The sequence below is a fragment of the Pectinophora gossypiella genome, chromosome 13, assembly GCF_024362695.1.
Source record: "Pectinophora gossypiella chromosome 13, ilPecGoss1.1, whole genome shotgun sequence".
Lineage (NCBI taxonomy): Eukaryota > Metazoa > Arthropoda > Insecta > Lepidoptera > Gelechiidae > Pectinophora > Pectinophora gossypiella.
The window spans coordinates 10142563-10166412 of NC_065416.1; the positions used below are offsets into that span (position 1 = coordinate 10142563).

The 23850-nt window shown below is 42.6% G+C and overlaps 3 protein-coding genes across 3 annotated transcripts; 2 read left to right on the plus strand and 1 right to left on the minus strand.

Moving 5' to 3' along the window:
• Positions 1-7721: 7721 nt before the first annotated feature.
• On the plus strand, positions 7722-10197 carry LOC126372011 (metabotropic glutamate receptor; the record flags this gene model as incomplete). Its single annotated transcript, XM_050017510.1, has 3 exons — positions 7722-9000; positions 9080-9205; positions 9384-10197. Coding segments are annotated over 3 exons (1524 nt in total), but the record flags the coding sequence as incomplete, so codon positions are not given.
• On the minus strand, positions 10185-12537 carry LOC126371884 (translocon-associated protein subunit gamma). Its single transcript, XM_050017288.1, has 4 exons — positions 12278-12537; positions 11788-12007; positions 11048-11179; positions 10185-10426 (listed from the first exon to the last, which is right to left on the minus strand). Exons 1-4 carry the CDS (start codon positions 12408-12410, stop codon positions 10360-10362), a joined length of 552 nt encoding a protein of 183 aa, XP_049873245.1. The 5' UTR covers positions 12411-12537; the 3' UTR covers positions 10185-10359.
• A 512-nt stretch (positions 12538-13049) lies between these two features.
• LOC126371856 (condensin complex subunit 1) lies at positions 13050-23841 on the plus strand. Its single transcript, XM_050017243.1, has 20 exons — positions 13050-13322; positions 13410-13523; positions 13602-13774; positions 13989-14161; positions 14353-14494; positions 14663-14758; positions 14943-15122; positions 15378-15539; positions 15731-15868; positions 17844-18209; positions 18300-18629; positions 18892-19092; positions 19491-20033; positions 20200-20379; positions 20496-20707; positions 21254-21424; positions 22215-22487; positions 22587-22851; positions 22948-23175; positions 23561-23841. Exons 1-20 carry the CDS (start codon positions 13205-13207, stop codon positions 23747-23749), a joined length of 4254 nt encoding a protein of 1417 aa, XP_049873200.1. The 5' UTR covers positions 13050-13204; the 3' UTR covers positions 23750-23841.
• Positions 23842-23850: the final 9 nt, after the last annotated feature.

Genomic DNA, 23850 nt, shown 5'->3' on the forward strand with positions numbered 1-23850 from the left:
GAGAGGTTGTAGATACGGTGCGCGCGCGCATATGTCTCGAGTGTCGTTGGCTTCACCTCACAATGGGGTGCGAGCCACACTCGTAAACTTGTCAAATGAACATTCCACATAAGTAGTGATCTTGGAACATTATTTCTTATTCAAGCTTCAGTGTGTCAGCTTGACCCGCCGCGGCATTCAATCGATCACTATAATTCTATTAAACTACCCACTCGTAAACATGTTAACTAGCTATAAAGTAATACCGAGCTCTATCGCGGGTTGAATACCACGCATTGTAGCTTTTCTTAAATAACGCAACGTAAAAGTGCGTTGAAACGAGTAGGTACCTACTGCAATCTATGACTGCAATATGATGCAATGTGCTGAGAGATCAGCGCAGCGTTTGAATTTAGCCATCTCTAATACATAAACATCTTAGTAAGTATTACTTATTGTATAAAAATCATCCCACTATCTTTTGTTCGATGTCTATCTTTCTTCGCTGAGTATTTTTCGTAAGTATGATATCGTAAAAACACAGTAAGTTATTCTGGTTTCAAGATCCATTTTATAAAATTTTACAAACTACTTAGGTAGGTAAGTAATGTTAGTTATGGACGCATAAAAAATGTTAATAACAATATGTTGAATGAAAGAAAGAAATGCAAATGGCGTCTACAATTATATTGAATCACTTACTTTCCCTGCGATCTCTTTCAATTAATTAAAACGCAATATTGCATGATTTTTGTTTTTTCTTTATTATTATTATAGCTCTAGAATCGTCGCTACGTGCATTGTGTACTAATATCATATGATTTGCTACTTGATGAGCCGATGGCCGATTACTATCTAATTAATCCCAAGTCATTACACCTGTACCATCTAAAAAGTACTACAACTTGTAACATTTTGTCTGCAAAGCGTATCACACGCAACCGATCAAGCAATTTTGACTTGACAGGTATTACGTTTTGTTATTACGAGTTCATTGAACAAATACAATTTTACTTCGCGTAATAATTACGCTAAATTACAACAAGCTTAGAGCGTTTTTTTTTTTCAATTATAACTTGGTTATAATGGAAAAGAGCGGAAAGCGCAGTCGCTCTACCTACTTTTCTATACAAACTCCAAAATATTTGTCTCAAACTATCTCAAACGGTTTTTGATAATGTTATTTGTTTTCGCGAGAACTGCGCCCAGTTAACGGGAAAGCTCCTCGACCATTTATATACGGTCATAATATACTCACTCTCTTGATAAACGTCAGCTCGTAACAATCAGTATTTTAGCTTTTCCTGAAAACATATTCTCAAAGAACCGTTGCCGACAGTTGTGCCGTTAAACATTTTAATTTTACTACACTATAAAATATTCATTTTACTTACAGCAAAGTAAATTACCTGCAAATATAGCCGCTTAGTATTACTCGTATAATAATTTTACATATGAGACGATTCAACACACAATACGTCGCGAACAAGACATTCGGATTCAAACGTTTGTGCACGCGTCGCTCTAAATCAGTAGCATGACTTATGTAGAGTCAAATAACATGTAATTAGGGCAACATTTCACCGCCTGGTAGAGCCCATAGTTGTAATAGATGAGAACCGGACTGTGATGCAAGACAGTAGGAAAATTATAATAGAAACTTGCATGAATAGATAGACCCACACGGTATTTTTTAGATCTCGTACAAAGCCGGTGTTATGTAAGGAATAATTACCTACTCCTAAACTGTAAGCTATGTAAGGGATCCATTGTCTGTATTTTCCCGATCATTAGTGTTATACGTAGACACGAATGGCCCGCGTTTACGAAAATTATTTAATAAAACTCTTTAAAACACTGCCTACTTACACTTATATATAACTTTGGAAGAAAACTTTACATCTTACAATTCGAAACAAAAATATGAAGTCCCTGAATACCTTGAAGACTATAAATCTGGAAGGACAGGCACCTAATTGAAACTTCAACGTAAATAGAAATAGTAATAATTATGGTCCACAAACCATTTCAGAGATGGAAGTCGACGCGACGTAGTACATCCACAGATTATCTTCACAAGGAAAACATGAATTCAAAAAGTAAACCATATATGATTTTGTGCAAATAAACAGTGATGCACGATAATGAATAGCATGATGCAATGTAATAATCTGTAATCAAAAGCTTTCTTGGTCACTGTATATAATATTATTCTTGGTACTTACATATTTCTAATAATTTATTTTATGAATTTATCCGGGAAGGATCATTTCCTCTGACAATTTTCTTAAAGGGCGACAAATCCCACGTTTTACGGCTTACATAGATGACTGGAATATTTATAGTTCATTAGGCAATTACACGGCGTCAATGATCGCGATTCCTTTAGTGTTTAATCCTCATCATGTCGACTGCAGACGGGTGGCTTCCGTGCAGGAACAGTTCAAGTTATAGCTTCGCTCGTTTATGGCTGGTACATAACTCAGGACCAGCGGAACCAATCGCATCCGAGCCATGATTCTACTGTTGTCAAATCGACAGCAACAGCGTCGTTTATCAGTGCATTGATTCGTTTATTTAACATCCTCTGCCTTTGGAACTTACTCCCACGCAGAGGGAGAGATTCATTCTTAATCAATTTGATAGACATCAACGAACGACCGACCGGTCGTTGTAACGATCTATAACGTCGTTATGACATCAGACGTTACAAAAACTACAATGCAAAATGCAGCTAATCGTTGTTGTAATAAAACAACAATTACAGAAGTAAGGGAGTTTTATCTAGGTAAGTACATGTACCTAATAATTATAGACATTCAGATTTATAAATCTAAAAATGAAGGCATTCGTCAAAACCCAAAATATTTACTCAGGCACGCATTACTTGTATATTATGTCAATACAGATACGATAAGAAAAAAATATCATACTTAATGGTTGTCTCCCGAGCAAGTGTTAGAAGTCTAAGTACTCACTGCCCAACGCAATGGAGTCTTGAGTTACTGTAGACATTGTAGTTGGAAATTTACCACGTTATTATATTTAGGTATTTACATAGGTATAGGTATTGAGAATTTTATAATTATTATGATATCAAAAACGTCTCCTCCTGGTTGAGAAGTTGTCTTCTAAACAACCTGTCTCTATAATCTGAAAGCGAGACTGCATCCCTTGCTTTATATAAATTCGTCATCACCAGTCTGCAACTATACTATGTAAGTAAGTACCTAAATAGTTCATTGGTATTGCTGCAGACTAGGTATCATTACGAATGATGATGAGCAGCAGTTTGTCTCTGAACGCATAAATTACGCTCTGGAACATTTCGCGTGTACCCACTTGAGAATTTAACGTGCTCACTCCATTTCGATAATTCGACACCGCATCTCGGACCAGATTAGTGTCACGGCTGGTTTTCTTCACCAATAGGCGTACAATAGATGGGTGTAAGTGAAATACAAGTTGAATAATTGTCTGTAACGCAGGAATGTTGGCTGTGGCTCCTCGCAATCACGGCCGAGTTTCACTCAGAGTATTCGTGCTGTTACTTTTACAACGCGCGGCCGCACACGAACAACGCTCTGTTTCCCTAACACTGTTGTCATTGTCTCCGTCGTCGTAGTGCCGATTAGCACTCCGTGGTGCTGCCCAAAGAATAAGTACACACTAAAACACGGAAGATACATTATTATCCATCTTGTAACTTGACGCGTACAAGTTAGGGAGCAGCGTGTTGATAAACTACCCAATATATTCGATAAACGAATGTTATTGCAAAACAAAGTACTTACTTAGATAGAATTTCATTAGAAAACGTAAAATTCATCTGAATTCATTGTCAGGCGGTATATCACTTATAGCGTGTCATGTCGATATTGGATTATAAATAAAACAGTTTTAATCGAAGATTCATTCAACTAATTAGATATAACCAATAGGCTTATTACGTGATTACATCACTTTCGCAGAAAACAATTCTAGGAATGTGGAAACACATAATATTCTACAGTACTCTACCAAATGACTTGTTATCGCATAATCTCAAAACGATATATTATGTAAAGCTATCAAGATGCTTCATAGTACCATTTAGGCAAGGCTTTCTTGTCATCAACAATCACGAACGAAACGAAATAGTGTGGAGTGTGGATATGCAAAGGAGATTAAGCGGCGGCGGCGGAGTGCGCAGTCGCGGCGCGCACGCGAAGATTTGGGAGTGATTTAAGATAACATTGGCGGTACCGTTGCAGATCGTTCTCGCGGCGAGTGCGCAGTGCCCACTCACCGTTACTTTAGCACCAAATCTGCCTACAATGCGCTCTGTACCCGGATAACTGAGAGTCACGATCCCGGTCCGTGAACTTGTCTAATCTCCCGCCTGAATTAGACTCTTCCTTATACGGCAGATGCATATTTTATTGGAGCTATCGCGTAGACAAATTGCGGCCAACGTGCACCTAACGCTGATTTATGCCGCGCCATTATGATACCAGATAATGTGCCGTAATACTAACACAATATGCGAGTATTGTGAGACCTCCTTTACAGCGAGTCAATAATCGTAAAAAGCTAATTTATAAGTTTAATACAGAGGCTTTTGACGGAGGTGGGAACATCGTCCTAATTCAGTTTTGTGACTGTAGTGAGGAAGTAATATAGCGTCTACATAAAACTGGCAACGTTATGAGCATTTAGCATCTGCTTGGGATTTCACTAAGAACTTGTAAAATTATATTATTATTCCTACCATCCCATAAAATGATCTATTATGTTAAACACACATTCGCTCTGTCGGTTTTACGACATGCCCGGGAAGATAAGTAGCTGAACGCGTTCTATGCCTTTTGACGCACAATGACCAATAATACAATGGTTTTTTTCGCAATATGACACATTCGCATATTGACCTATTAGCATTTCTACTAAAACGCAAAATGACGCGTACGTGAAAAGACGTATACGTATAATGACTAACGGAAAATTCGAATTTAGACATACACGCAAAACGTCCAAAACGCATAATGACGCATTAGCAAAACTAACAATACGCATAATGACCAATACCAAATCATTTATTGTCATTAAACACGAAACAGCAAATACGCTGTTAGGTTAGCCAATACATAATAAGAAACAATACAATATAATAAATAATAGTCTATGAATGGGGCAAAGAAAATAAAATCATACATAATAATGAACGGTTTATTAATGGATATTTTTGAACTACAAAAGTAAACTTAAAAGTGACTCTGGTAATATTCTTACATTAAAATAATAATCATTCAATACGTTTCAGCCGCGAAAACACTATCTTCCTAAGATATTGCATGGTGTTAATTTTTTTTGCATGCAGTTCACGCAACAAAATAGACAGTTTCATATCAAAATCGATATCACATTTTCTTCGATTTACTTTTGGCTCGCGAAATAACGATCTTGAAATTTCATGGTCATAAAATTTTGTTTCCTTTTTAAGTTTAAAAATAAAACGGTAAAGGCTTGGATGTATGGACATTCTCACGTTCAAACGGTGGTGCCACCCTTCTAAACAGTTGGTAGTGGTACTTTTTTTTACAGACAAGCTTAAAAAATGTAAACTTGTTGCGCGTTAGTCAAAATGCTAATAGGTCAATATGCGAGTGTGTCGAATTGCGAGTTGGTCATTATGCGAGTTTAATTGGTATTGGTCATTATGCATATTGGTCGTTTTGCTTAGGCGTCATTATACGTGTTGGTCGTTATGCTTGTGTGTCAATATTCGTATTACCTGTTGGTCACTGTGCGTATTGGTCATTGTGCGTCAAAAGGGTTCTATGTTCGTTCGTTATCCCGTTTGACATTTAGGTATTTTTAATTTTCGAAATTAATTATTATGATTTATGATATGATTGATTTTCGATCGGAAAAGTTCTCACATACGTACCTACCTACAATAAAAACTAAGTTATAGTACCTACGCTCGTTGATGTCTTTTATATGAAACTTACAATAGTTCCATAAAAAAATATATACTGTACTTATGTGATTTATTTTCCACTCAACCGACTTAAGGTAGTAGAACTTCACTCGCGCTTCACTTCCCCCTCTGCAAGTTGCAAGTTTTTCGACGATCTGTTATAGACTGACTATCCTATTAACAAGGATTACAGGTTTGTAGATATTAGTATAGTATACAATGTCCATTGTAGACATGTACAGCAAGTGTCGAGTGTCGGATGTCGTCTAGCGGGGTTCAGACGGACAGGGCGCAGGGCTCGGGGCAACGAACGTATTAATTCGCAGTCACCGCCGCCGCCGCCGCCGCGGTGCGTGAACCGGGCGTGAGACGCGTGAGTTACCTGTCTGTACGCCTGCTCCCCGAACCCACTGTTCTCCCCGAACCATTAAACACACGCACCGTGTTTAGTTCCTTCCAGAAACTACCATTTAATAGCGGAAAATACAGCTATCGGTTAAGGAAATGATGTGTGTTTAGCTGCAACTATTCACATAGTTAGGTTATTTCTTGTAGTCATTGAACTCTACGAGATTATTCGTTTTAGTATTGGTAGAAACTCTCACTTCTTCTTATGGGGTAGATAGAACTATCTAACTTCAATGGATTTTATAGATAGGCTTCCAGACCAATGCGTCTAACGATTATTTAGAACATAGCTGGCGAGGAGTGGGTGTGTACTATACTCCTCTGCCTATTCCTTCGGGGACAGAGGCGTGATGTTATGTATATATGTATTTAGACGCAAAAGGCCACAAACGACATAACTTTTTAGGTAATAAAGTTTGCTCATATTATTAGGTATATCGGAACAAAATCCTGTGCATTGAAAGTACTTTTAGCGATCCAAAAGTATTTAGCGACCCAAGACAGATTGACCCACTAATCCAATAAAAAACCGACCCTAGTAAGAAGAATTAAAAGACTAAAATAATAGAGGACAGTCCTATAGAACTGTTTGTATTATATCATAAATGTACTATAATTAGGTAGCTGGATAGGTACATTACGGATAAGTTATAGGAGGCTAAGAACGGGTCCCTCTAAATTGTTTCTATAAATGCATAGCTGTCAGTGTCGGACACCACGCCACACGTAGCGTTGAATAAAATACCATCTATTACGTGCGTTCACCGGCTACTTGTAATGTTGTGCACTCGTTAACACAGCCCCGATGCGGTTTCGCAAATAGATTCCACTTTCGAAAGAATATAGTCATTTTAGCTTATAACAGCAGCGATGTATCGAACATGCATTTTTAAAGTAAGTAAGTCGTATAATCTCACATCTGACGCTGCATTAATGACTTCATAATCCCGACACAGGAAACGTTTACATGTGAATAGACATGTCATATTCATGCATAAGGATGCAAAGGAACAAAGCGACGTAACAAAACTAAGTTATGCTGCGCTACGTTCCCAGCGCAGGACGAGGCTTTCATTCCATAGTTCGTGACCTGGAATAAAACAACAAAGAATACCAAATCGGCAATGTTAGGGTCCCTAAGAGGTGCAAGACACCGTCGAACCGGTTTGACTGGAAGATTCTTTGTTTGGTTATCGGCGAGTCGAGACGTCGCGACTCGAGCGGACATCGCGGGCATGACTGACGCGCACGTTTGTCGTTCCAGAGATACCAACGAGCGGGTGATGTTCGGCGCTCCCGGCCCGCGGCGCTGAGCGGCGCCCCCCCGCGCCCCATGGCGGCGCGCCCGCCGCTGGCCTGGCTGGCGCTGGCCGGCCTGGCCGCCGCCGCCGCCGCCGCCGCCGCGCGCTTCGGCGACCGCCTGGCGCCGCGCGTGCCCGCCGCCTACGGCCCCCGCAGCGCGCCCGGCCCCGCCGCCATCCACCTGGCCGACGCCGACTACGACGACACCTACGAGCAGTACGACGACCAGACCGCCGAGGAGGACGCGCAGCCCGAGACGGAGGCGCCGCCGCGCCGCCCCGCGCGCACCGAGGCGCACCGCCTCGAGATGAGCACCGAGTACTTCGTGGTGCCGGAGCGCAGCTCGCCCGCGCCGCCACCGCCCGCGCCGCCGCGGCCGCGGGCGCCGCCGCCCCCGCCGCCCGCCAACACGACGCTGCCGGCGGTGCCGCCCCCTCCCCCCGCCGGCGCGCTGCGCTCCGAGACGTGGGCCGTGCCGGTGCTCGCACTCGCCTGCGTCAGCATGGTCACGCTCAGCGGCTTCGAGGCTTTCGTGGTGTGGGGCGCGAGCAAGAAGTCCCCGAGTCAACGGCACCTGCTACTCGGACAGACGCTGCTGTTCGGGCTGTTCTCGTGCGCGGCAACCGCCGCCCTGTACGCGGCGACGCCGACCGTCTTCACGTGTGGTGCCGTACGTTTCGGAACCGGCGTCTCGTATGTCGTAGTGTTCGCCTCGCTCCTCGTGAAGTGCGTCTTTTTGCTCAGTTTGAACGGTGGGGTGTACTTGCCGGCGGCGTACCAGGGCCTGCTCCTCTTCTTCGCGGTTATGATCCAAGTGGCGATAGGCGCGCAATGGTTGGGCGGGTCGCCGCCGCGCGTAGCGGGCGCTCGCTGCGAGTCTGGCCTATCGGAGCTGCTGCTGTCGCTGTGCTACGCGGCGTTCCTGATCGCGGTGGTGTGCGGCGTGGCGCTGCGCTCGCGCGGCATCCGCGACAACTACCGCGAGGCGACGCACATCGCGGGAGCGGGCGGCGCGGCGGCGGCCGTGTGGGTGTGCTGGGTGGCGGCGGCGCTGGGCGCGCCCGAGCGGCACCGCGATGCGTGCGTGGCGGCGGGGCTGCTGGCCACGTGCGCTGTGGTGTTCGCGCTCATGTTCGCGCCCAAAGGCCGGCGGCTGGCGGCGCTGGGCCGCGAAGGCCGCTGGGACGCGGACCGCGATGAGGGCCTCAGCTCGCTGGGCGCGGGCGGATCCGGCTACTCACCCTCCTTCTTCCACTTCAAGCCGGTCAAGTACGGCATGGTGTCGGCGGCGGCGCCCGGGCCCGCGCCGCCCGCGCTCGACCGCAAGGAGCCGCCGTCTCAGCCAGCCGGTTAGTTAAGTATCTAAAGTGCGCTACTAGTGAGGACTAGCGCTTCCACGCACACGTTTGACCGCCGGTTGTGTTGCAGATCCGTTTGGCGCGCAGTTCCCGCCCCCGCACGCACGCCCCCTCTGCCCCCCGCCGCACTACCCCCTGCACCCCCTCATGCACTACCACTACAACTACCCCCCCTACCACTATCTGATGCCGCCAGGTAGGTAGCCGTCACCGTGCACCGCCGGTATGTACATAATACAATATTCACTCATTAACATTCTTCATAGATATCTATACATATCACATCTTTCTTAAACAAGTCACTTGATGCAATATTGCATGCTAATGTAATTGTAGTGAGGTCGATGCGATGCTGATGTTGGTGTGTGGTACAGGCGCGCTGGTCCGCGGCGAGGAGGGCGCGGTGTACGCGGCGGTGGAGCCCACCTTCAGCAGCAACCCCAACGTGTACTTCCAGCGGCCGGAGCCGCTGCACGTCGGCATGATGTACTGAGCCTGCCAAACCAGCGTTCCACACCGAACACCGCGATTTGACAGTGCGCCTACTGACTCGCGAACTTTACACAGACCCACGCCAGACCGAGCGAACGCTATTGTGACGTAACTCGCGCATATACCAGACGACCGAAATCGATGAAACCATCCAAATGACTGATGGTAAAATTTATTTGATTGTGAAAATATCGAAAGCAAACATCCGTTAGAAGACTCGGGAAGTGAACCCGCGACTGGAGTCCCGCCGCCGCGCGCGGTGCACGCCTGACACGGGCCGCCTCCACCACGAAGCTACTCGTCGCTGCCGTGTTCAGTATTTTAGGAAAACGAAACAAGGAAACGCGTTACTCAAACTAATAATCGTCTACTTTCTAGTCATGTAAAATTAATAGCTAAAAAGTAGATTCGTACATCACTACCGCGTATTGACCGAGTAATATCTTGCTTTCGACCAAAACTTACTTAATACTGCAGCAGTACGGAAGCAACAATATGGATAAGATGTAAATAAAATTCTAGACCGATTAGAGATAGGTTAGATAATGAGGCTGTTTGTGATTTTACATTGTATTGAACCCACCCTGAAGAATTCGAACAGCTGTTAGTATTACTTTAGGTGTAAGAACCATCTAAATTGTAAGTCTACTTTTATTTAGAAATTGTAAATAAAGACTAAAGACTGTTTTTAAAAAACTTATTTTTTATTAAATTGTATACTATATCAACATTCAGCTTAATTATGGGTATTTAAATAGACACGTAGTAGAGTTGGCGCATTTTCCCATAGAACTTGAATGAGCGATGGAAAAATGTCCACATTTGCATCACACACACACAACAGTCACTTGGAGATGTTCACTTGGTGCCAGTGGACAGCAGCGCCAGCAGACCGGAGGCAGCCGTCAGCGAGACGATGTAGTTACTGTGATGAAGCATTCAGGAAAAACATGTATGTGACACACCAACAAAAACAATCGCTGACTTGTCAAAAAATGCCCAGTATAATATTGCTATGATATATATTTTTATGTGTACTTGGTTTCTGCTTATTTATAATGATACATCATAATGCACCAACACACCAAGAAATTAACATATGACAATATACCAAGACATATAAAAAGTTTACTTTGTTATTCTAGTTATTTTTTTTTATATATCTTCTAGCCCCAGTTCCTAAACTGGGGCTACTATTTCATTTGGTTACTATTTCCTAAAATAGTAACCAAATATTTGTTTTATAGTTTTAAGGAAAAAGTAAGCAAATGAGTTTTTCTATAATTAATTTCTATTAAACTTAAATGGAAATTACATGGTACAATATATTTTTTTATATAGTCTCCCATGAGGTAAATAAGTTCTGTTTATAAGATGAACTGATAATAAATTCTACTAGCCCTAAATAAAATATGAATGTATGTCAGATGTTACATCCAATAGTGGCCATCCTACAGGAGGTAACCACTTGCTGACCAATTGGATACTCCTCACCAAGATTATTGGTACATCACCAATCATTTTCTAAGTTATTATAAAAGGATACACAGTCGGTGTGAAGGAGCGCAGCAGGTAAAAGCTGCTGAGGATGACGATGGTGAGGAATAGCGCATTGTTGTAGAAGATGGAGAAGGTGGTGGCTTCATAGTCGGCAACTTCATTCTTCTTCCACAGGATCCTGGGAAATAAAATATTTGTTAATTTTAAAGATTGGTCCATATTCCTCTGGTTCATTGAGGGGAGGCCTGTGACCAGCAGTGGGATGTGTATAGGTTATTTATGTATGTAAGTGAAGGTACCGAAAGTGGTCTCAGGACCGAAGTAAATGGAATTCCCTGGTCTCTGCCTACCCCTACAGGAAATAGTTGTGATCTTATGTACTATATTATAGAAATTATATGTATCTATTGCAGAAATGTTTGAAATGAGAGAAGACAAAAAAGAGTAATTTTTTCCAAACATCATTAAGTACCTTGACTGTAAAACGTTTCAGTATTAAACAAATCAAAGATTAATTCACTGCTAGATGTTCAAGTAGAATTTTTGAAGTATCTTTAACTACAAGATTTACAAGTTGACATTCACTCAAAAAGACACATTAAAAAGTTGTTGTAATTCATAGGATTTCAAATCAACCAAATTCAAACATTAGGTAGAAACTTAACAACAATTAGTAAATCTGTTTAACAATTAATGTCATTACAGAAGCAGAGAATTCTTTCACTTTTCCAATAAGCAACATATGTTTCTATCTACGCCTAAACATTAGTATAGCATCAAGCTGACCTCTCATCCTTCTCCTTCCTGCTCATCTTCTTGTCGTCGGCAAGTTTCCTGGTCATCTCACGGGCGACGGCGTCCTCCCGCCTCACAGCTACGCGGTGCTTCAGTTGAAACTTGGTGTTTCTGTACGCCAGGGCCAACAGCCAAGTGCTCGCCGCCGTCACCAACGCAAACCAAGCCAGCGACGCGCTCACTTCCAGCGCGTGCACCCTCCAGAACAACCCTGGAATCAGATACCAGTTGGAATGTAGTTATAATGTATTATAGGGCAGAAACGATTACATTTTATAAGGAATTAAATAAATAAAGGAAAATAAGTGTAGGGAAAGTATTTAAAACGTGAAATTGTCAAGAAATGTAAGAAACTATGAATTGCTAGGGAAATAGGTTAGACAACTTTCACTCATCAGAAATCAAATTTTCTGTATGAAAATTGTAATTTAAACATATGAAAATAAATCGCAGAATAGAACTATAGCTATTAAATACTCACATATGGGAATAGCAGATACAATAAATGCATTTCCATAGAAAAGTGCAGAGGATTTAGTGGAGACATTTCGGCTGAAATCCTGCAGCAGCAATTCTTCTTCCTTAGTGAAAGCTTTGTTCGTTTTTGAAGACATTTTGTTTAAAATAAATAGATTAACTTAAACAGCAGAACTTATCACGACAGACGTACACAAATATGCACAGAAAATAAGAAGAACCCACAAACTCGCGCTGTGTTGGCGAAAAAAGACGAAACGTCAAATGACATGTATCCAACGTGTCAAAAATATTGCCACTAAACAAAAATAGATTAATGAAAAAATTTTATTCACAAATTTTAAAATTATAGTAAAAATCTATAACATCTCTATGTATAACATTCACTTTATTCTTGTCTTACATTTTTAGTACCTACTCCACAAACACGAAGAAATATTTTTGTCCATTTCCTTTCATACGTAGTTTCAAAAATAAAATAATTGGAAAACCGGTAACTACCGCTAATAATATTATAAATGGGCAACTCTAGTGGGTTTTTTTTATGAATTTCGTTCAGAAGCCATTCACTAGTGAAATTTTATAAATATTAATAATAATTAATATTTTTATTTATTTTAGTAAAATCTTCAGTTGCAATTTTTACAAATGTTTGCCTATATAAATTGATTTAGTAAATAAATTTACTAATTATTTTCAATTCAAAAACGTCAAATTCTGAAACGATAATTGATTTTATTTCAGAACGAAAACTTTCAAAAATCAAAATAAACGTATTTCGCTCCGTTTGTGAAGATTGTGATTATTTTGAAAATAGGTTTGAAATGTGTCTAAAAATTGGTATTTGTAATTTTATTCAGAAATAATTAAGTTATTGACGTGAAGTAACATTATTTGTGTACATATAAAACACTTAAAACTTGTATTAACAATGAGCCATTTCGAGTTTGCAATTCCTTTGCAAAAGGATGAGTTATTGGAGTCTCACGCCGGACAGTACCATGTTGAGGATGTGGTGCAGCCAAGAGTCTTGTTATCTCAATTGCAAGGTGAGTTTTGAATGGCTATTTATGTATCGTGTAAACGAAAGCTAAGTATTAACCACTTCAACATTTCTAATGTTGTTTATATTTCAGACGCCGCGCGTGCCTATAATTCTGACGGTGTGGAATATATTCTCGAGCATTTTGACACTTATTTTTCCATAATAGTTCATGGAAACAAATTAGAATGGAATGTCATAAACAGAGGTAAGGAAATTAAGATACAACTATAGTTATCTTCACTTACAAGATAAGTTTTTTAGTGTTCTTGCTATAATATTTTAGGTTTCGACCATATAGTGCGAGCTGTGAAGGCCCTCTGCAACCATCTAGAAGTGGTATTCCAAGATAAAGAAATTGACGAAGATGTGAGAAAGAAAATCTTGAACATTGTGAAAATGACAATGTACCTGTTTACCCAGATTATGAAAGTTAAGGACACTAAGTTAGCTGCTGATGTGAGTATTATCTCTAAATAAATATTTGACAATTTAATTCCTTGGCAAGTTCTAGTAGATCATTGACTTATGACTGATCATATACTTATATAAACATCTATAAAATATTTTTTAACATCTTTGTGTGACTACTTTACTGTTATTTTTCAGGAGCTCAATATTTAATGTTTTTTAAAATTAATATTTGTAAAATAACTTGTCAACTTTATTATAGAACTCTACAAAACTGACGTTGGGCAAAAAAGGCAAGAAGGTGACAGATGATGAGGAGTTTTGTGGCTGGACGGAGGCTGACAAGCAAGCAGCCCTGGTCACTCTGTATCTGCTGCTGCAACAGAATCTGTCCAGGCTGTGGGACCCACCATTAGCTGAGGATAACTTTGTTTCGTAAGACTTTAGATACCTACAATTCACTTGTTAAACATATAAAAAGGCATATTTTAAATTCTTTGAAACAATTTGTTATTTACAGTACTAAATGCATTAATTGTCACCCCAGCTGTAACTTTATTAAACTTAAATTATTCTCCTCTCACCTCAGACTCAGGATCAATATTTATCTAAAACCAAACTTTCAGAATGGTAGCAGAGCCATGTTACAAAGCACTGGAGGAGCAAATTATTAAAAACAAGGCAGTCAGAGAAACAGTGTTTCAAGTGCTTGGTATTCTCATTAAAAAGTACAATCATGGAACCTCTTGTCTTATAAAACTTGTACAGGTAAGGTATACTTACATACTTCTTATTATTGGTTTATCATACACATTACCTCAAAAGTTTCCATAACAAACAAGCTCTCTTCTTTAACACAGTATCATTGATGTTATTCTAAAAATAAATCATATTTAATCAAATATCTGAATAAATACATGATAAAATATTTTTCAGGTCCTTCAAATAGTTGAGCATGCTGTGTCGCACATCTGTGCAGGAGTAGTGCAGCTGACCAAAGATTTTGGCCTTGGAACATTTGGACCACAAATGGTAATCTTTCACAAATGACAAATTAATAAAACTCATTTATAGGGAATGAACACAGTGTGGTGTTGTGTATTGTTATTTCCGCGGTAGACCGCTGAAAACGTGCACTACTGAACCAGCACAAGAAGTGGCAACACAAGTTGTAATATCTTATGGATATTTATAAATAATATTCAACAACCTCCAGGCCCGAGAAATAGCGGAGGCGCTAGCGACGACGGACGAGGAGGCGGGTGGCGGCGGCGGTGGCACAGAGCAGGGCGCGGCGCGCAACTGCGGCGCCTTCCTGCTCGAGCTCACCAAAGAACTGCCCAAGGAGATGACTGGCGCTATTGCCTCACTCCAGTCCTACTTGGAGAGTGATGAGGTATTTCGGAATCTACGTTTTCGAACTTAAATAGTATTCTTTACATATACGCATTAAATCCTCGTTGGCTTTAGGCTGAGAAAAAAGTCACACTTAGTTCATAACTAATGAAAAATTCCATATTTTGACTTTGACCACAATATCGCCTAATACTATGCTGCACTTACCTAGTCAATGCCGAAATTACTTTAGTATCCTAGACTCTAACCATCTTAAGAGACAGTCAATATTTGTAATATAAATAATGCATTGCAGTCTTACACGCTCCGTATAAGCGTGCTGGGCATGATGTGCGAGGTGCTGAGCGTGGAGCTGCGTGGCGAAGAACTAACGGACGAGCAGCGCGCCCAGAGAGACGACTTCCTCGACGACTTGTACAAACATCTGCATGATCTCTCCGCCTACGTGCGGCATAAGGTACGCACACACACGCCCACAAACTCACACACACACACACACAAAATAGCCGGTCGATCTCTGCGCTACGTGCATATGTTACGCCCACACAGACATGACTTGTCTATATTAGCATATAGGAGAGAAGTTCTTGTTGGTTGAGGGGGGATGTGCCCAGTAACGGAACATATGTTTATTGTTGGTTGTTGCAGGTGCTGCAGTTTTGGTGCCGGCTGCAGCGCGACAACTGCGTGCCGCTGGCCCGACAGCGCAGCGTGCTGCAGCGCGCGCTGCGACGCCTGCAGGACAAGGCCGCACTCGTCAGGAAGGCCGCCATACAGCTGCTCAAGGTATACTACCTTATGGCTTGCATTCCTAACCGCGTTACTCTTAACTAGCTAACTAGGTATCTCATGCTGCGTCATACAAGTTGGATACTTGCGAGATGCTTGCGAGATGTCTTATAAATGCACTCAGGACCTACAGGACTTATTCTAAATTAAACGAATATGTTTCTTTTCGAGTGCACCTACTCTACTGAAATCGAATGATTTATTTTACACATATATTATTATTATTTGAAAGTTGTGAGGGCCGGACCGAATGCAGCCCGCGGGGTCACTGCGACCTTGACAGATCTATTGTGACCCTAAATCCCTACATTTAAATATCCTCCTCTAGACCGATCCGTTCGAATAGATCCAACGTCTTTTTGGGAGAAAGCTCCATGACTTCCTGGGGGTCCATTATGTGGCCCCCAAGTGTACGGCTCCTACTATGTATGAGAGCCTCACAGCTGCATAGCAGATGTAGTGGCGTCTCATCTTCCCCTAAGCAGAATCTGCATAGAGGAGACTCGGTCAGCTCCATTCTGTGTAGGTGCTTATTGAGTCTACAATGCCCCGTGAGGGCCCGTATCAACAACCTAACCTGCCCCCTAGTCAGAGTAAGGATTTTTGATGATAATTTCTTAGAAAAAGGTCTAATCAGCTGCTTTGAATGTTTTAGGCCAACTGAGTTGTACCAAAATTTCTTGGATTCATTTCCTAGTCGCACCCCCAGATGATATCTAGAGGTGCTTTTCAAGATCCCGCAGAAGGGTTCGGGTCCGGTTAAACTTGTGCCCGATCCCTCTCTTGCGAGTTCGTCAGCAATTTCATTGCCCTTAATGTTAGAGTGCCCTGGGACCCAGCCTAGTGTTACCGAGTTTGAGGCCCCCAACTTATTCAGACTATCAATACACTCTAGAGTGAGTAATGAGTCTACTTCAGACGCCGCCACCGCCTTAAGGGCAGCCTGGCTGTCCGACAGTATGAGAATGTTACTGTTTGTGTTCCCCAAATTTTGGTGCACACAATCAATGATGGCATACATCTCGGCCTGAAAAACTGTGGCGTGCGCCCCCATGCTGGTCACCCTCCTTCGCTTGGGGCACCCTCCGTATACACCCGCCCCTGAAAGCCCGTCTCGCTTAGAGCCGTCGGTAAACCACACCCGATCAGCACAGGGAAAGGGCGAGGGTACAGTTCCAGACCACTCCTCTCTCTCTGGTATTACCACCTTGAAGTACCTCACAAAGTTATGAGTCCCGACCATGACGTCTGAGTGCATCGCCATGACCGGGTCAGTCATAAGGTCCTCTTTGAGCTTTCTCATGACAGTTGATCCCCATGTCGTCTTACCCCTTTCCTTAGCTCGGAGCATAGCTATTCTAGCTTCCCCGATTATGTAGAGATGGAGTGGAGGCAGGTTTAGTGCCGCCTCCATTGCTAAGGTTGGTGTGGACGACATAGCTCCCGTTATTATCATACAAGCCATTCTTTGGACGCTGGCTAGGTCCGAAATGTAGGTTCCAATAGATGCCTTTTTGAACCATGCTGCACAGCCGTACGCGAGCATAGGCCTCACCACAGCAGTGTAGAGCCAAAGCATGGCCTTAGGTTTAAGGCCCCATCTTGAACCAGCTAGGCGCCTGCAGGTGCCTATTGCAGATTTGGCTTTTCTTGTGATACTACCTATGTGTTGTGACCATGTAAGCCTTTGATCGAAGGTCAATCCCAAATATTTAACCTCGCTAGAGAAGCCTACTTGTTTTCCGAAAAGGTAAGGAGGTCTGAGTTTGTCGAGCTTTCTCATGTTTGTGAAAGGAACGACTACGGTTTTGCTCGCGTTAACTGATAGTTTGAACTCTAAGCACCACCACACATGGATTGAGGTCTGTTTTCTATTGTAATATAGCTACATTTTACAGTCACGAATGTTTTGCGTTTTCTTAAAATAATCTGGTTTAATTTTTGTGTACTTCTGCTATCTACCTCGTTCCAGATATTCCTGGAATGCAATCCATTTTCCGCTCAACTGAAGTTAGATATCCTCGAGGAACAACTAGAAACTGAGCAAAAGATTCTCGATGATCTACAAAAGAAACTGAATCCAGGCCCGGACCCTGAGCTCGCCAAGAAATGGGACAAGATCGAATCGGACGTCATCCAAATGATAAAGGAAAAGATGGATATACTGACTCAAGATGAGCCGGAACTTTCGCAGGCTTCGATAGACAACATATACGACTCTATTCGTAAACATTTGAGAGAGAAGAACTACTATAAAGCATATTTAATTGTTAAGCACGCGGAAAGGCAGTATCCTGATGCGAAACTATTGAGATGTGACATGGAGAAAAGTGAACAGGTATTTGTAAACAAAAATAAACATTTTCATTTTAAACCCGACTTTAAATGAATTGCTTTTTTCACTACTTGGTATAAATAAATGTTTCAGGTGGAATACTTCGTAGCGCTGCTGCGTAACGTGTTTATCGTGCCGGATAGGCGGCAGTCTGTATCGCTGACACAACAATGCGAGAACGAACTAGCGCTTTACAAACGCGTTGAAGAGAAGGAAAACATCGTGGTTTTCCTTCAAGAGTCCGTGCACTTCTGCCGCATGATTTCAGAAGCCGTGCCGTTGATAAACTCCTTGCTGATGTCCAAGCAAGCTGGGGACGTCAGCGAGGCGATAGACTTCTTTACAACCGCGCATCACTTCAACATAGACTCTGCTAAGACGGGCGTCGCTAACATGCTGCTACTCGTGTGGTCGCCCGATCAAGTAAGTATTTAGTTTGTTGTGGTGTTACTTTATGAACACTTTAAATCATAAAATCATTCAACCAGATACTTTCTGTTTTTCCATCCCTTTCTCTCTGAGCAATCTGCCTCCACTCTGTCAAAAGCGTCTATACCAAGCTATCTCTATGTATTTAAAAATATGTCTCTTGGTCATGAACAAGATTTTGAACAATTTTGACGTTACAAAACAGCTCAATATTTCACTGAAAACGTCGATGATAAATAACCGAGTCTGTATTTAGGACAAACGCGAAGCAGTAGAGCGCGCGTATCGCGAGATGTACCTGGAGTGCGACAACAAAGCAGAGCGCGCTCGTGCGTTCTCCATCGCCAGCAACCTGGTGCGGCTCACGGCGCACGTGGACCGCGGCAGCGCGCTGGCGCTGCAGGTGCTCGTCAAGAAGTGGGTCGACAGGGGGGACATCACGCCTGCCATCATACAGGTATGGTCATATTATACGAGATTTCATTTTTTTTTTTAATATATAACGAATTTAAGACTGTCTTCTATCGGGACCAACGGCGTAACGTGCCTTCCGAGGCACGGACCGTCTTACTTTCGGACAATCAGGTATCAGCCGGCAATATCCTAACCAAACTAAGGCACACAATGTGATTTTTGTGATATGTCCCAACCGGGATTCGAACCCGGCTAAGACTAATAAAAAGTCGTGTAAGACTTAAAACCTGTAAAGCCCACTCCACTAGATAATACACATCAACCACTCGCTCACAGCCCTGTTATTAAATAAAACTTAGGGCACAACTTCTGCCATGAATCTACTAAATTGGTTTTATTTATTCTGCCACATTTTTCCTCTAAGACATACTTACATTCCAGGTGTTCTGGGAGATGTTCCTAAAGAAAATCGACGGCACTACAGACACAGATAGCTACGCCGCTCTCGCCGTGCTGGTGATGATCGCGCGCGCCAAGCCGTCCGTCGCGCAGGCCAACCTTGAGCTCGTGCAGACGCACGGCCTCACCGGCGATTACCACTCGAGGAACCTCAGCGCGCAACTACTGCTCTCTTTGGCTGAGAAGAACCAACGATACCCCGCCGATCACCCCATATTCGTTACCTTATACGATAGCTTAATAGAGGCATACTCAAAACTTAACAAGTTCACGTCATTTGCTGCTAATTCTATAGACCTGATCTACGCAGTCTGTGACACGCCTGAAGTGCTTTGCCAGAAGTTACTAGCGGATATGTATAAACAAATTGAAGATGCGATGGTCAAAGATAGTGAGAATGAGGAGGAAGTGAGTTTACCGACAGAGTTGCTCCTGCGGTTCGTGTTCGCTCTCGGACACATCGCCTTGCAACAGCTGATCTACTTGGATATAAGCGTTTACAGCGAACTTAGAAGGCGGAATCAGGTTAGTAAAATACATATTTTGGTTATTTCCTGTTTTTTTATTTTTATTATGCTATGTTAATATTTCTATAGTAACATCATATGTATTTAAAAAAAAGCTTAAGCTAACTTTGTTTCATCTCTAGCTTAAATTTGAATAACATTTACGGGATATTTATATGACCTAGGTCCGTGAAGAACGTAAAGCGGAAGAGAAGCGCAAGAAGAAGGCGGGCTTGTTCGCGACGCCGGCGCGCAAGGGCCGCGTGGACGACTTGCGGCGGCAGACGCTCATGAACGTCAGCAACGCCAGCGCCTCCTCGCGCGGACAGCGCTCCGCCAGCGTCACCTCCAACAAGGGGCCTTCTGTAAGTGTCTATAACGTTGGAAACGGAAGAAGAAGGCGCCCAAATAATCAGCATTTTCGATGCATTGGAAAAAAAATATGTTGGATATTTTTGAAATGATATATAATACGCTACAGGTGAACACGACGATGACGGAAGACGAGGCGGGCTTGGAGGGCGCGGTGGCGGACGACGCGGACGCGGAATACGTGCGCACGGTGTGCGACCGCGACATCGTGGGCGCGGGCGCCGCGCTGGCGCGGTACGTGCCGCTGCTGCGCTGCCTGCTCACCAACCCCGCCAGGTGCACGCCGCAGCTGCAAGCGGCCGTCGCGCTCACCTACACCAGGTCACTATACACTCGTCTCCTACTTGCACCGTGCCATGTGTGCGACCGCGACATCGTGGGCGTATTCAGATTCAAAACGAATTCTGCCAAAATGAACCGAATGTCAAAAAGTAATTAATGTTTTATTAGACACAAATCAAAAATAGATAAACAAATACAATCTATTCAACTACAATTGTAACAGGCGCAAGAGGCAAAGTCCCCGCAATACTGGCCACGTTGCCTCTGCACAGCCAAACTGAACCTTTGGGCAAAATAACTGCCAGCTCTAGGATCGGACGTTGCCTCGATGAAGCGAACTGAACTCGTCAAAAAAGAAGAATTTGTCGTTTTATTGTGTAAAATAATTAATTGTAACTAACGTGTGACGTTCTCAACATGCAGCACTTTTCACTACCACATCTATCTGCTGTCTCTACTTGTTATAATATATTTACCTGAATTACCGGGTGAGAGCCCACTGCGCTCCCTATTTCACAGCAGCGTCAAAAAAGAACCAAAAAAATGTGTATTTACTAAATAACAAGTTACATTGTTTTGTTCCAGATACATGTTGGTATCTAGCACGGTCTGCGAAGAAGGCCTACAGCTGATGGTGACCGTTCTCAAGCGATCTAAGAATGTCTCACTACGAACGAATCTCACCATTGCGTTCGCTGATCTGACGTTGCGGTTCCCGAACACTACACAACCGTGGACGCATCATATTTATCATATGTAAGTTTTATAATGGTGCTAATTCCTGTAAATACAATCTAATTTAATTTTAAGTTATATCTGTCATTTTCTTATCCGCCGAAAAGCACAAATCTAAAACAACCGTCTAAAAATTTTATATTGGCCAATAACCCGACAGAATTAAGTTTGCATACCAGCGAGATACCTTTTTGATTCACCCGGGTTATTCATTCATTTACTCATTCTTCCTAAAATTAAGAGCTGTCAATCATCCGTCCCTTTCCTTTTCGGCGGATAAGAAAAGACAGGTATAAATTAAAAGTAAAATTAGGAGGTGTCTGTAGGAATCGGGGCCAATGACAGTATATTTATTTTAGGTGACTAGTCCATTGAAGTGGCATAATACTAATACAGTGTTGACTGTAATGGTTTCAGTAATCAATCTGTATGAATACTTATCGCATTGTGCATTTGTCGCAAATTCAGTTAGAAATAGATACAATAAAACGCTTATATACAGACTAATTAGTGCACCGTTTAGGCAAGTGGTTACTTATGTTAGGGCATTGACCGTACCGTGCGGATTCCATTAAATAAATCAATACGAATGTTTGACAAAATAACATTATTACTTTGTAAACAAATCAGTCTACATACATACATATACAGTACGTAGTCGTTACATGAGCCATGTCAGTGGCCTTTAGCGGCTCAATAGTAACCCTGACACCAGGGTTGATGAGGTTGGTACTCCTCCTCACAACCCATACGATAGAAGAAGAGTCTACTCTTATATATAACCACATCTGTGACACATTTTCATCCCCAGTTTGAGCGACGAGGAGCTAGAAGTCCGTCAATGCGCTGTGAAGATGCTATCCTTCCTCGTGCTTCACGAGATGGTCCGCGTGAAGGGGCAGATCGCTGACATGGCTCTATGCTGTGCCGATAAAGACCCGCGTATCGCCGCCATGACCAAAGTATTCTTCAAACAACTCTCGCAGAAAGGCAACAACTTGTACAATGTGATGCCCGATATCATATCGCGACTCAGCGATCCGGATCTTAACGTGCCCGAAGATCAATATAGAGTTATTATGAAGTAAGTACCTGTCGTCGATTAGTCCTAGTACTTACAAGAATTTCTTGTCACAAGTCGCCACTGTTCGTATTTCTTTACTAATGTTAACACTGTGTACAGGTACATAACGTCCCTAATTCAAAAGGATCGCCAAATGGAAGCTCTAGTCGAGAAACTCTGCCAGCGCTTCAAGTTGTCTACAGAAGAGAGGCAATGGCGCGACCTCGCGTTCTGCCTCTCCCTGTTCAGCTACAACGAGCGATCGCTGAGGAAACTCATAGAAAACATAGACTGTTACAAAGATAAGCTGCACTGTCCAGGCGTAATGGAGTCCTTCACGACGCTCATGAATAACACTTCGAAAATGGCCAAAAACGAGATAAAGGTTCGTCTTGTAACATTATTTCTTTAAATTACTCTATCTGAAAATTGTTTACATAATATAGTTTACAATTTCTCACAATGTAAATCTTTGGCACAGAGTTTGGTAACGGAATTAGGGGATAAGATAGAAGAGTGCTTCGCCGTCCGCGACAACGAGGAGGCCGAGGACAGGGACGGCGAGGGCAGGGACGGCGGGGGCAGGGACGGCGGGGGCAGGGACGGCGAGGGCAGGCGCGCCGCCCGCGCCGAGCCGCCCGCGCGCGCCACGCCGCGCCGCAAACCCGCCGCGCGCCGGAACAGGAGGCGCTCTTCTAGTCCCGATGAGGTAATTTAACATAGCATGATTACAGTGAAATATCTCTCGTTTCCATTGTTCTAGTCTGTATACTTTTAGTCGGACAAGAGAATATGTGTCTTTCGCACTAGGCAATGTACTATATTTCTGTCCTGCTGTCATTCTAATCCTGGGTTAAATAAGCTACAAGACTTCGTGTACTGTTATGTATATATTTCGCGCTAAGTCGGAAACAAGAATTTTTTTGTTAGAAATACATCTTACCTTTCTTTTTTTTTATTTATTATTATGATCAAATCTTATTAGATTTGAATTAAGCATAAATGTAAGAACCGTTATTTATGCAATTAGGTTCGTTATTAGTCCCTACTAATGCTGTATAATATAAATCATATTATTGTTTGTCTTTACCCAGAACGAACCTCCGAACGTGGAGGATACGCCGCAATCAGTTCGCAAGTCGAGCAGAAAACAGACGGCGAGGTACAACAAAGTAACGGCTAATGACTCCGATGAATCGGACGACGATGACTTCCAGAAGAAAGATGAAGAAGTCTTCAAGAAACCTGCGACTGCGAGGAAGACCACGCGCAGAAGAAAGTGAGCCAGTGCCATGAAATTGCAGACTTATTTTATAAGATCTTTGTGTGGAATGTATTTTAGACATAACTAGTACATTACAGTTCAAGAAAAATCTCGAGTATC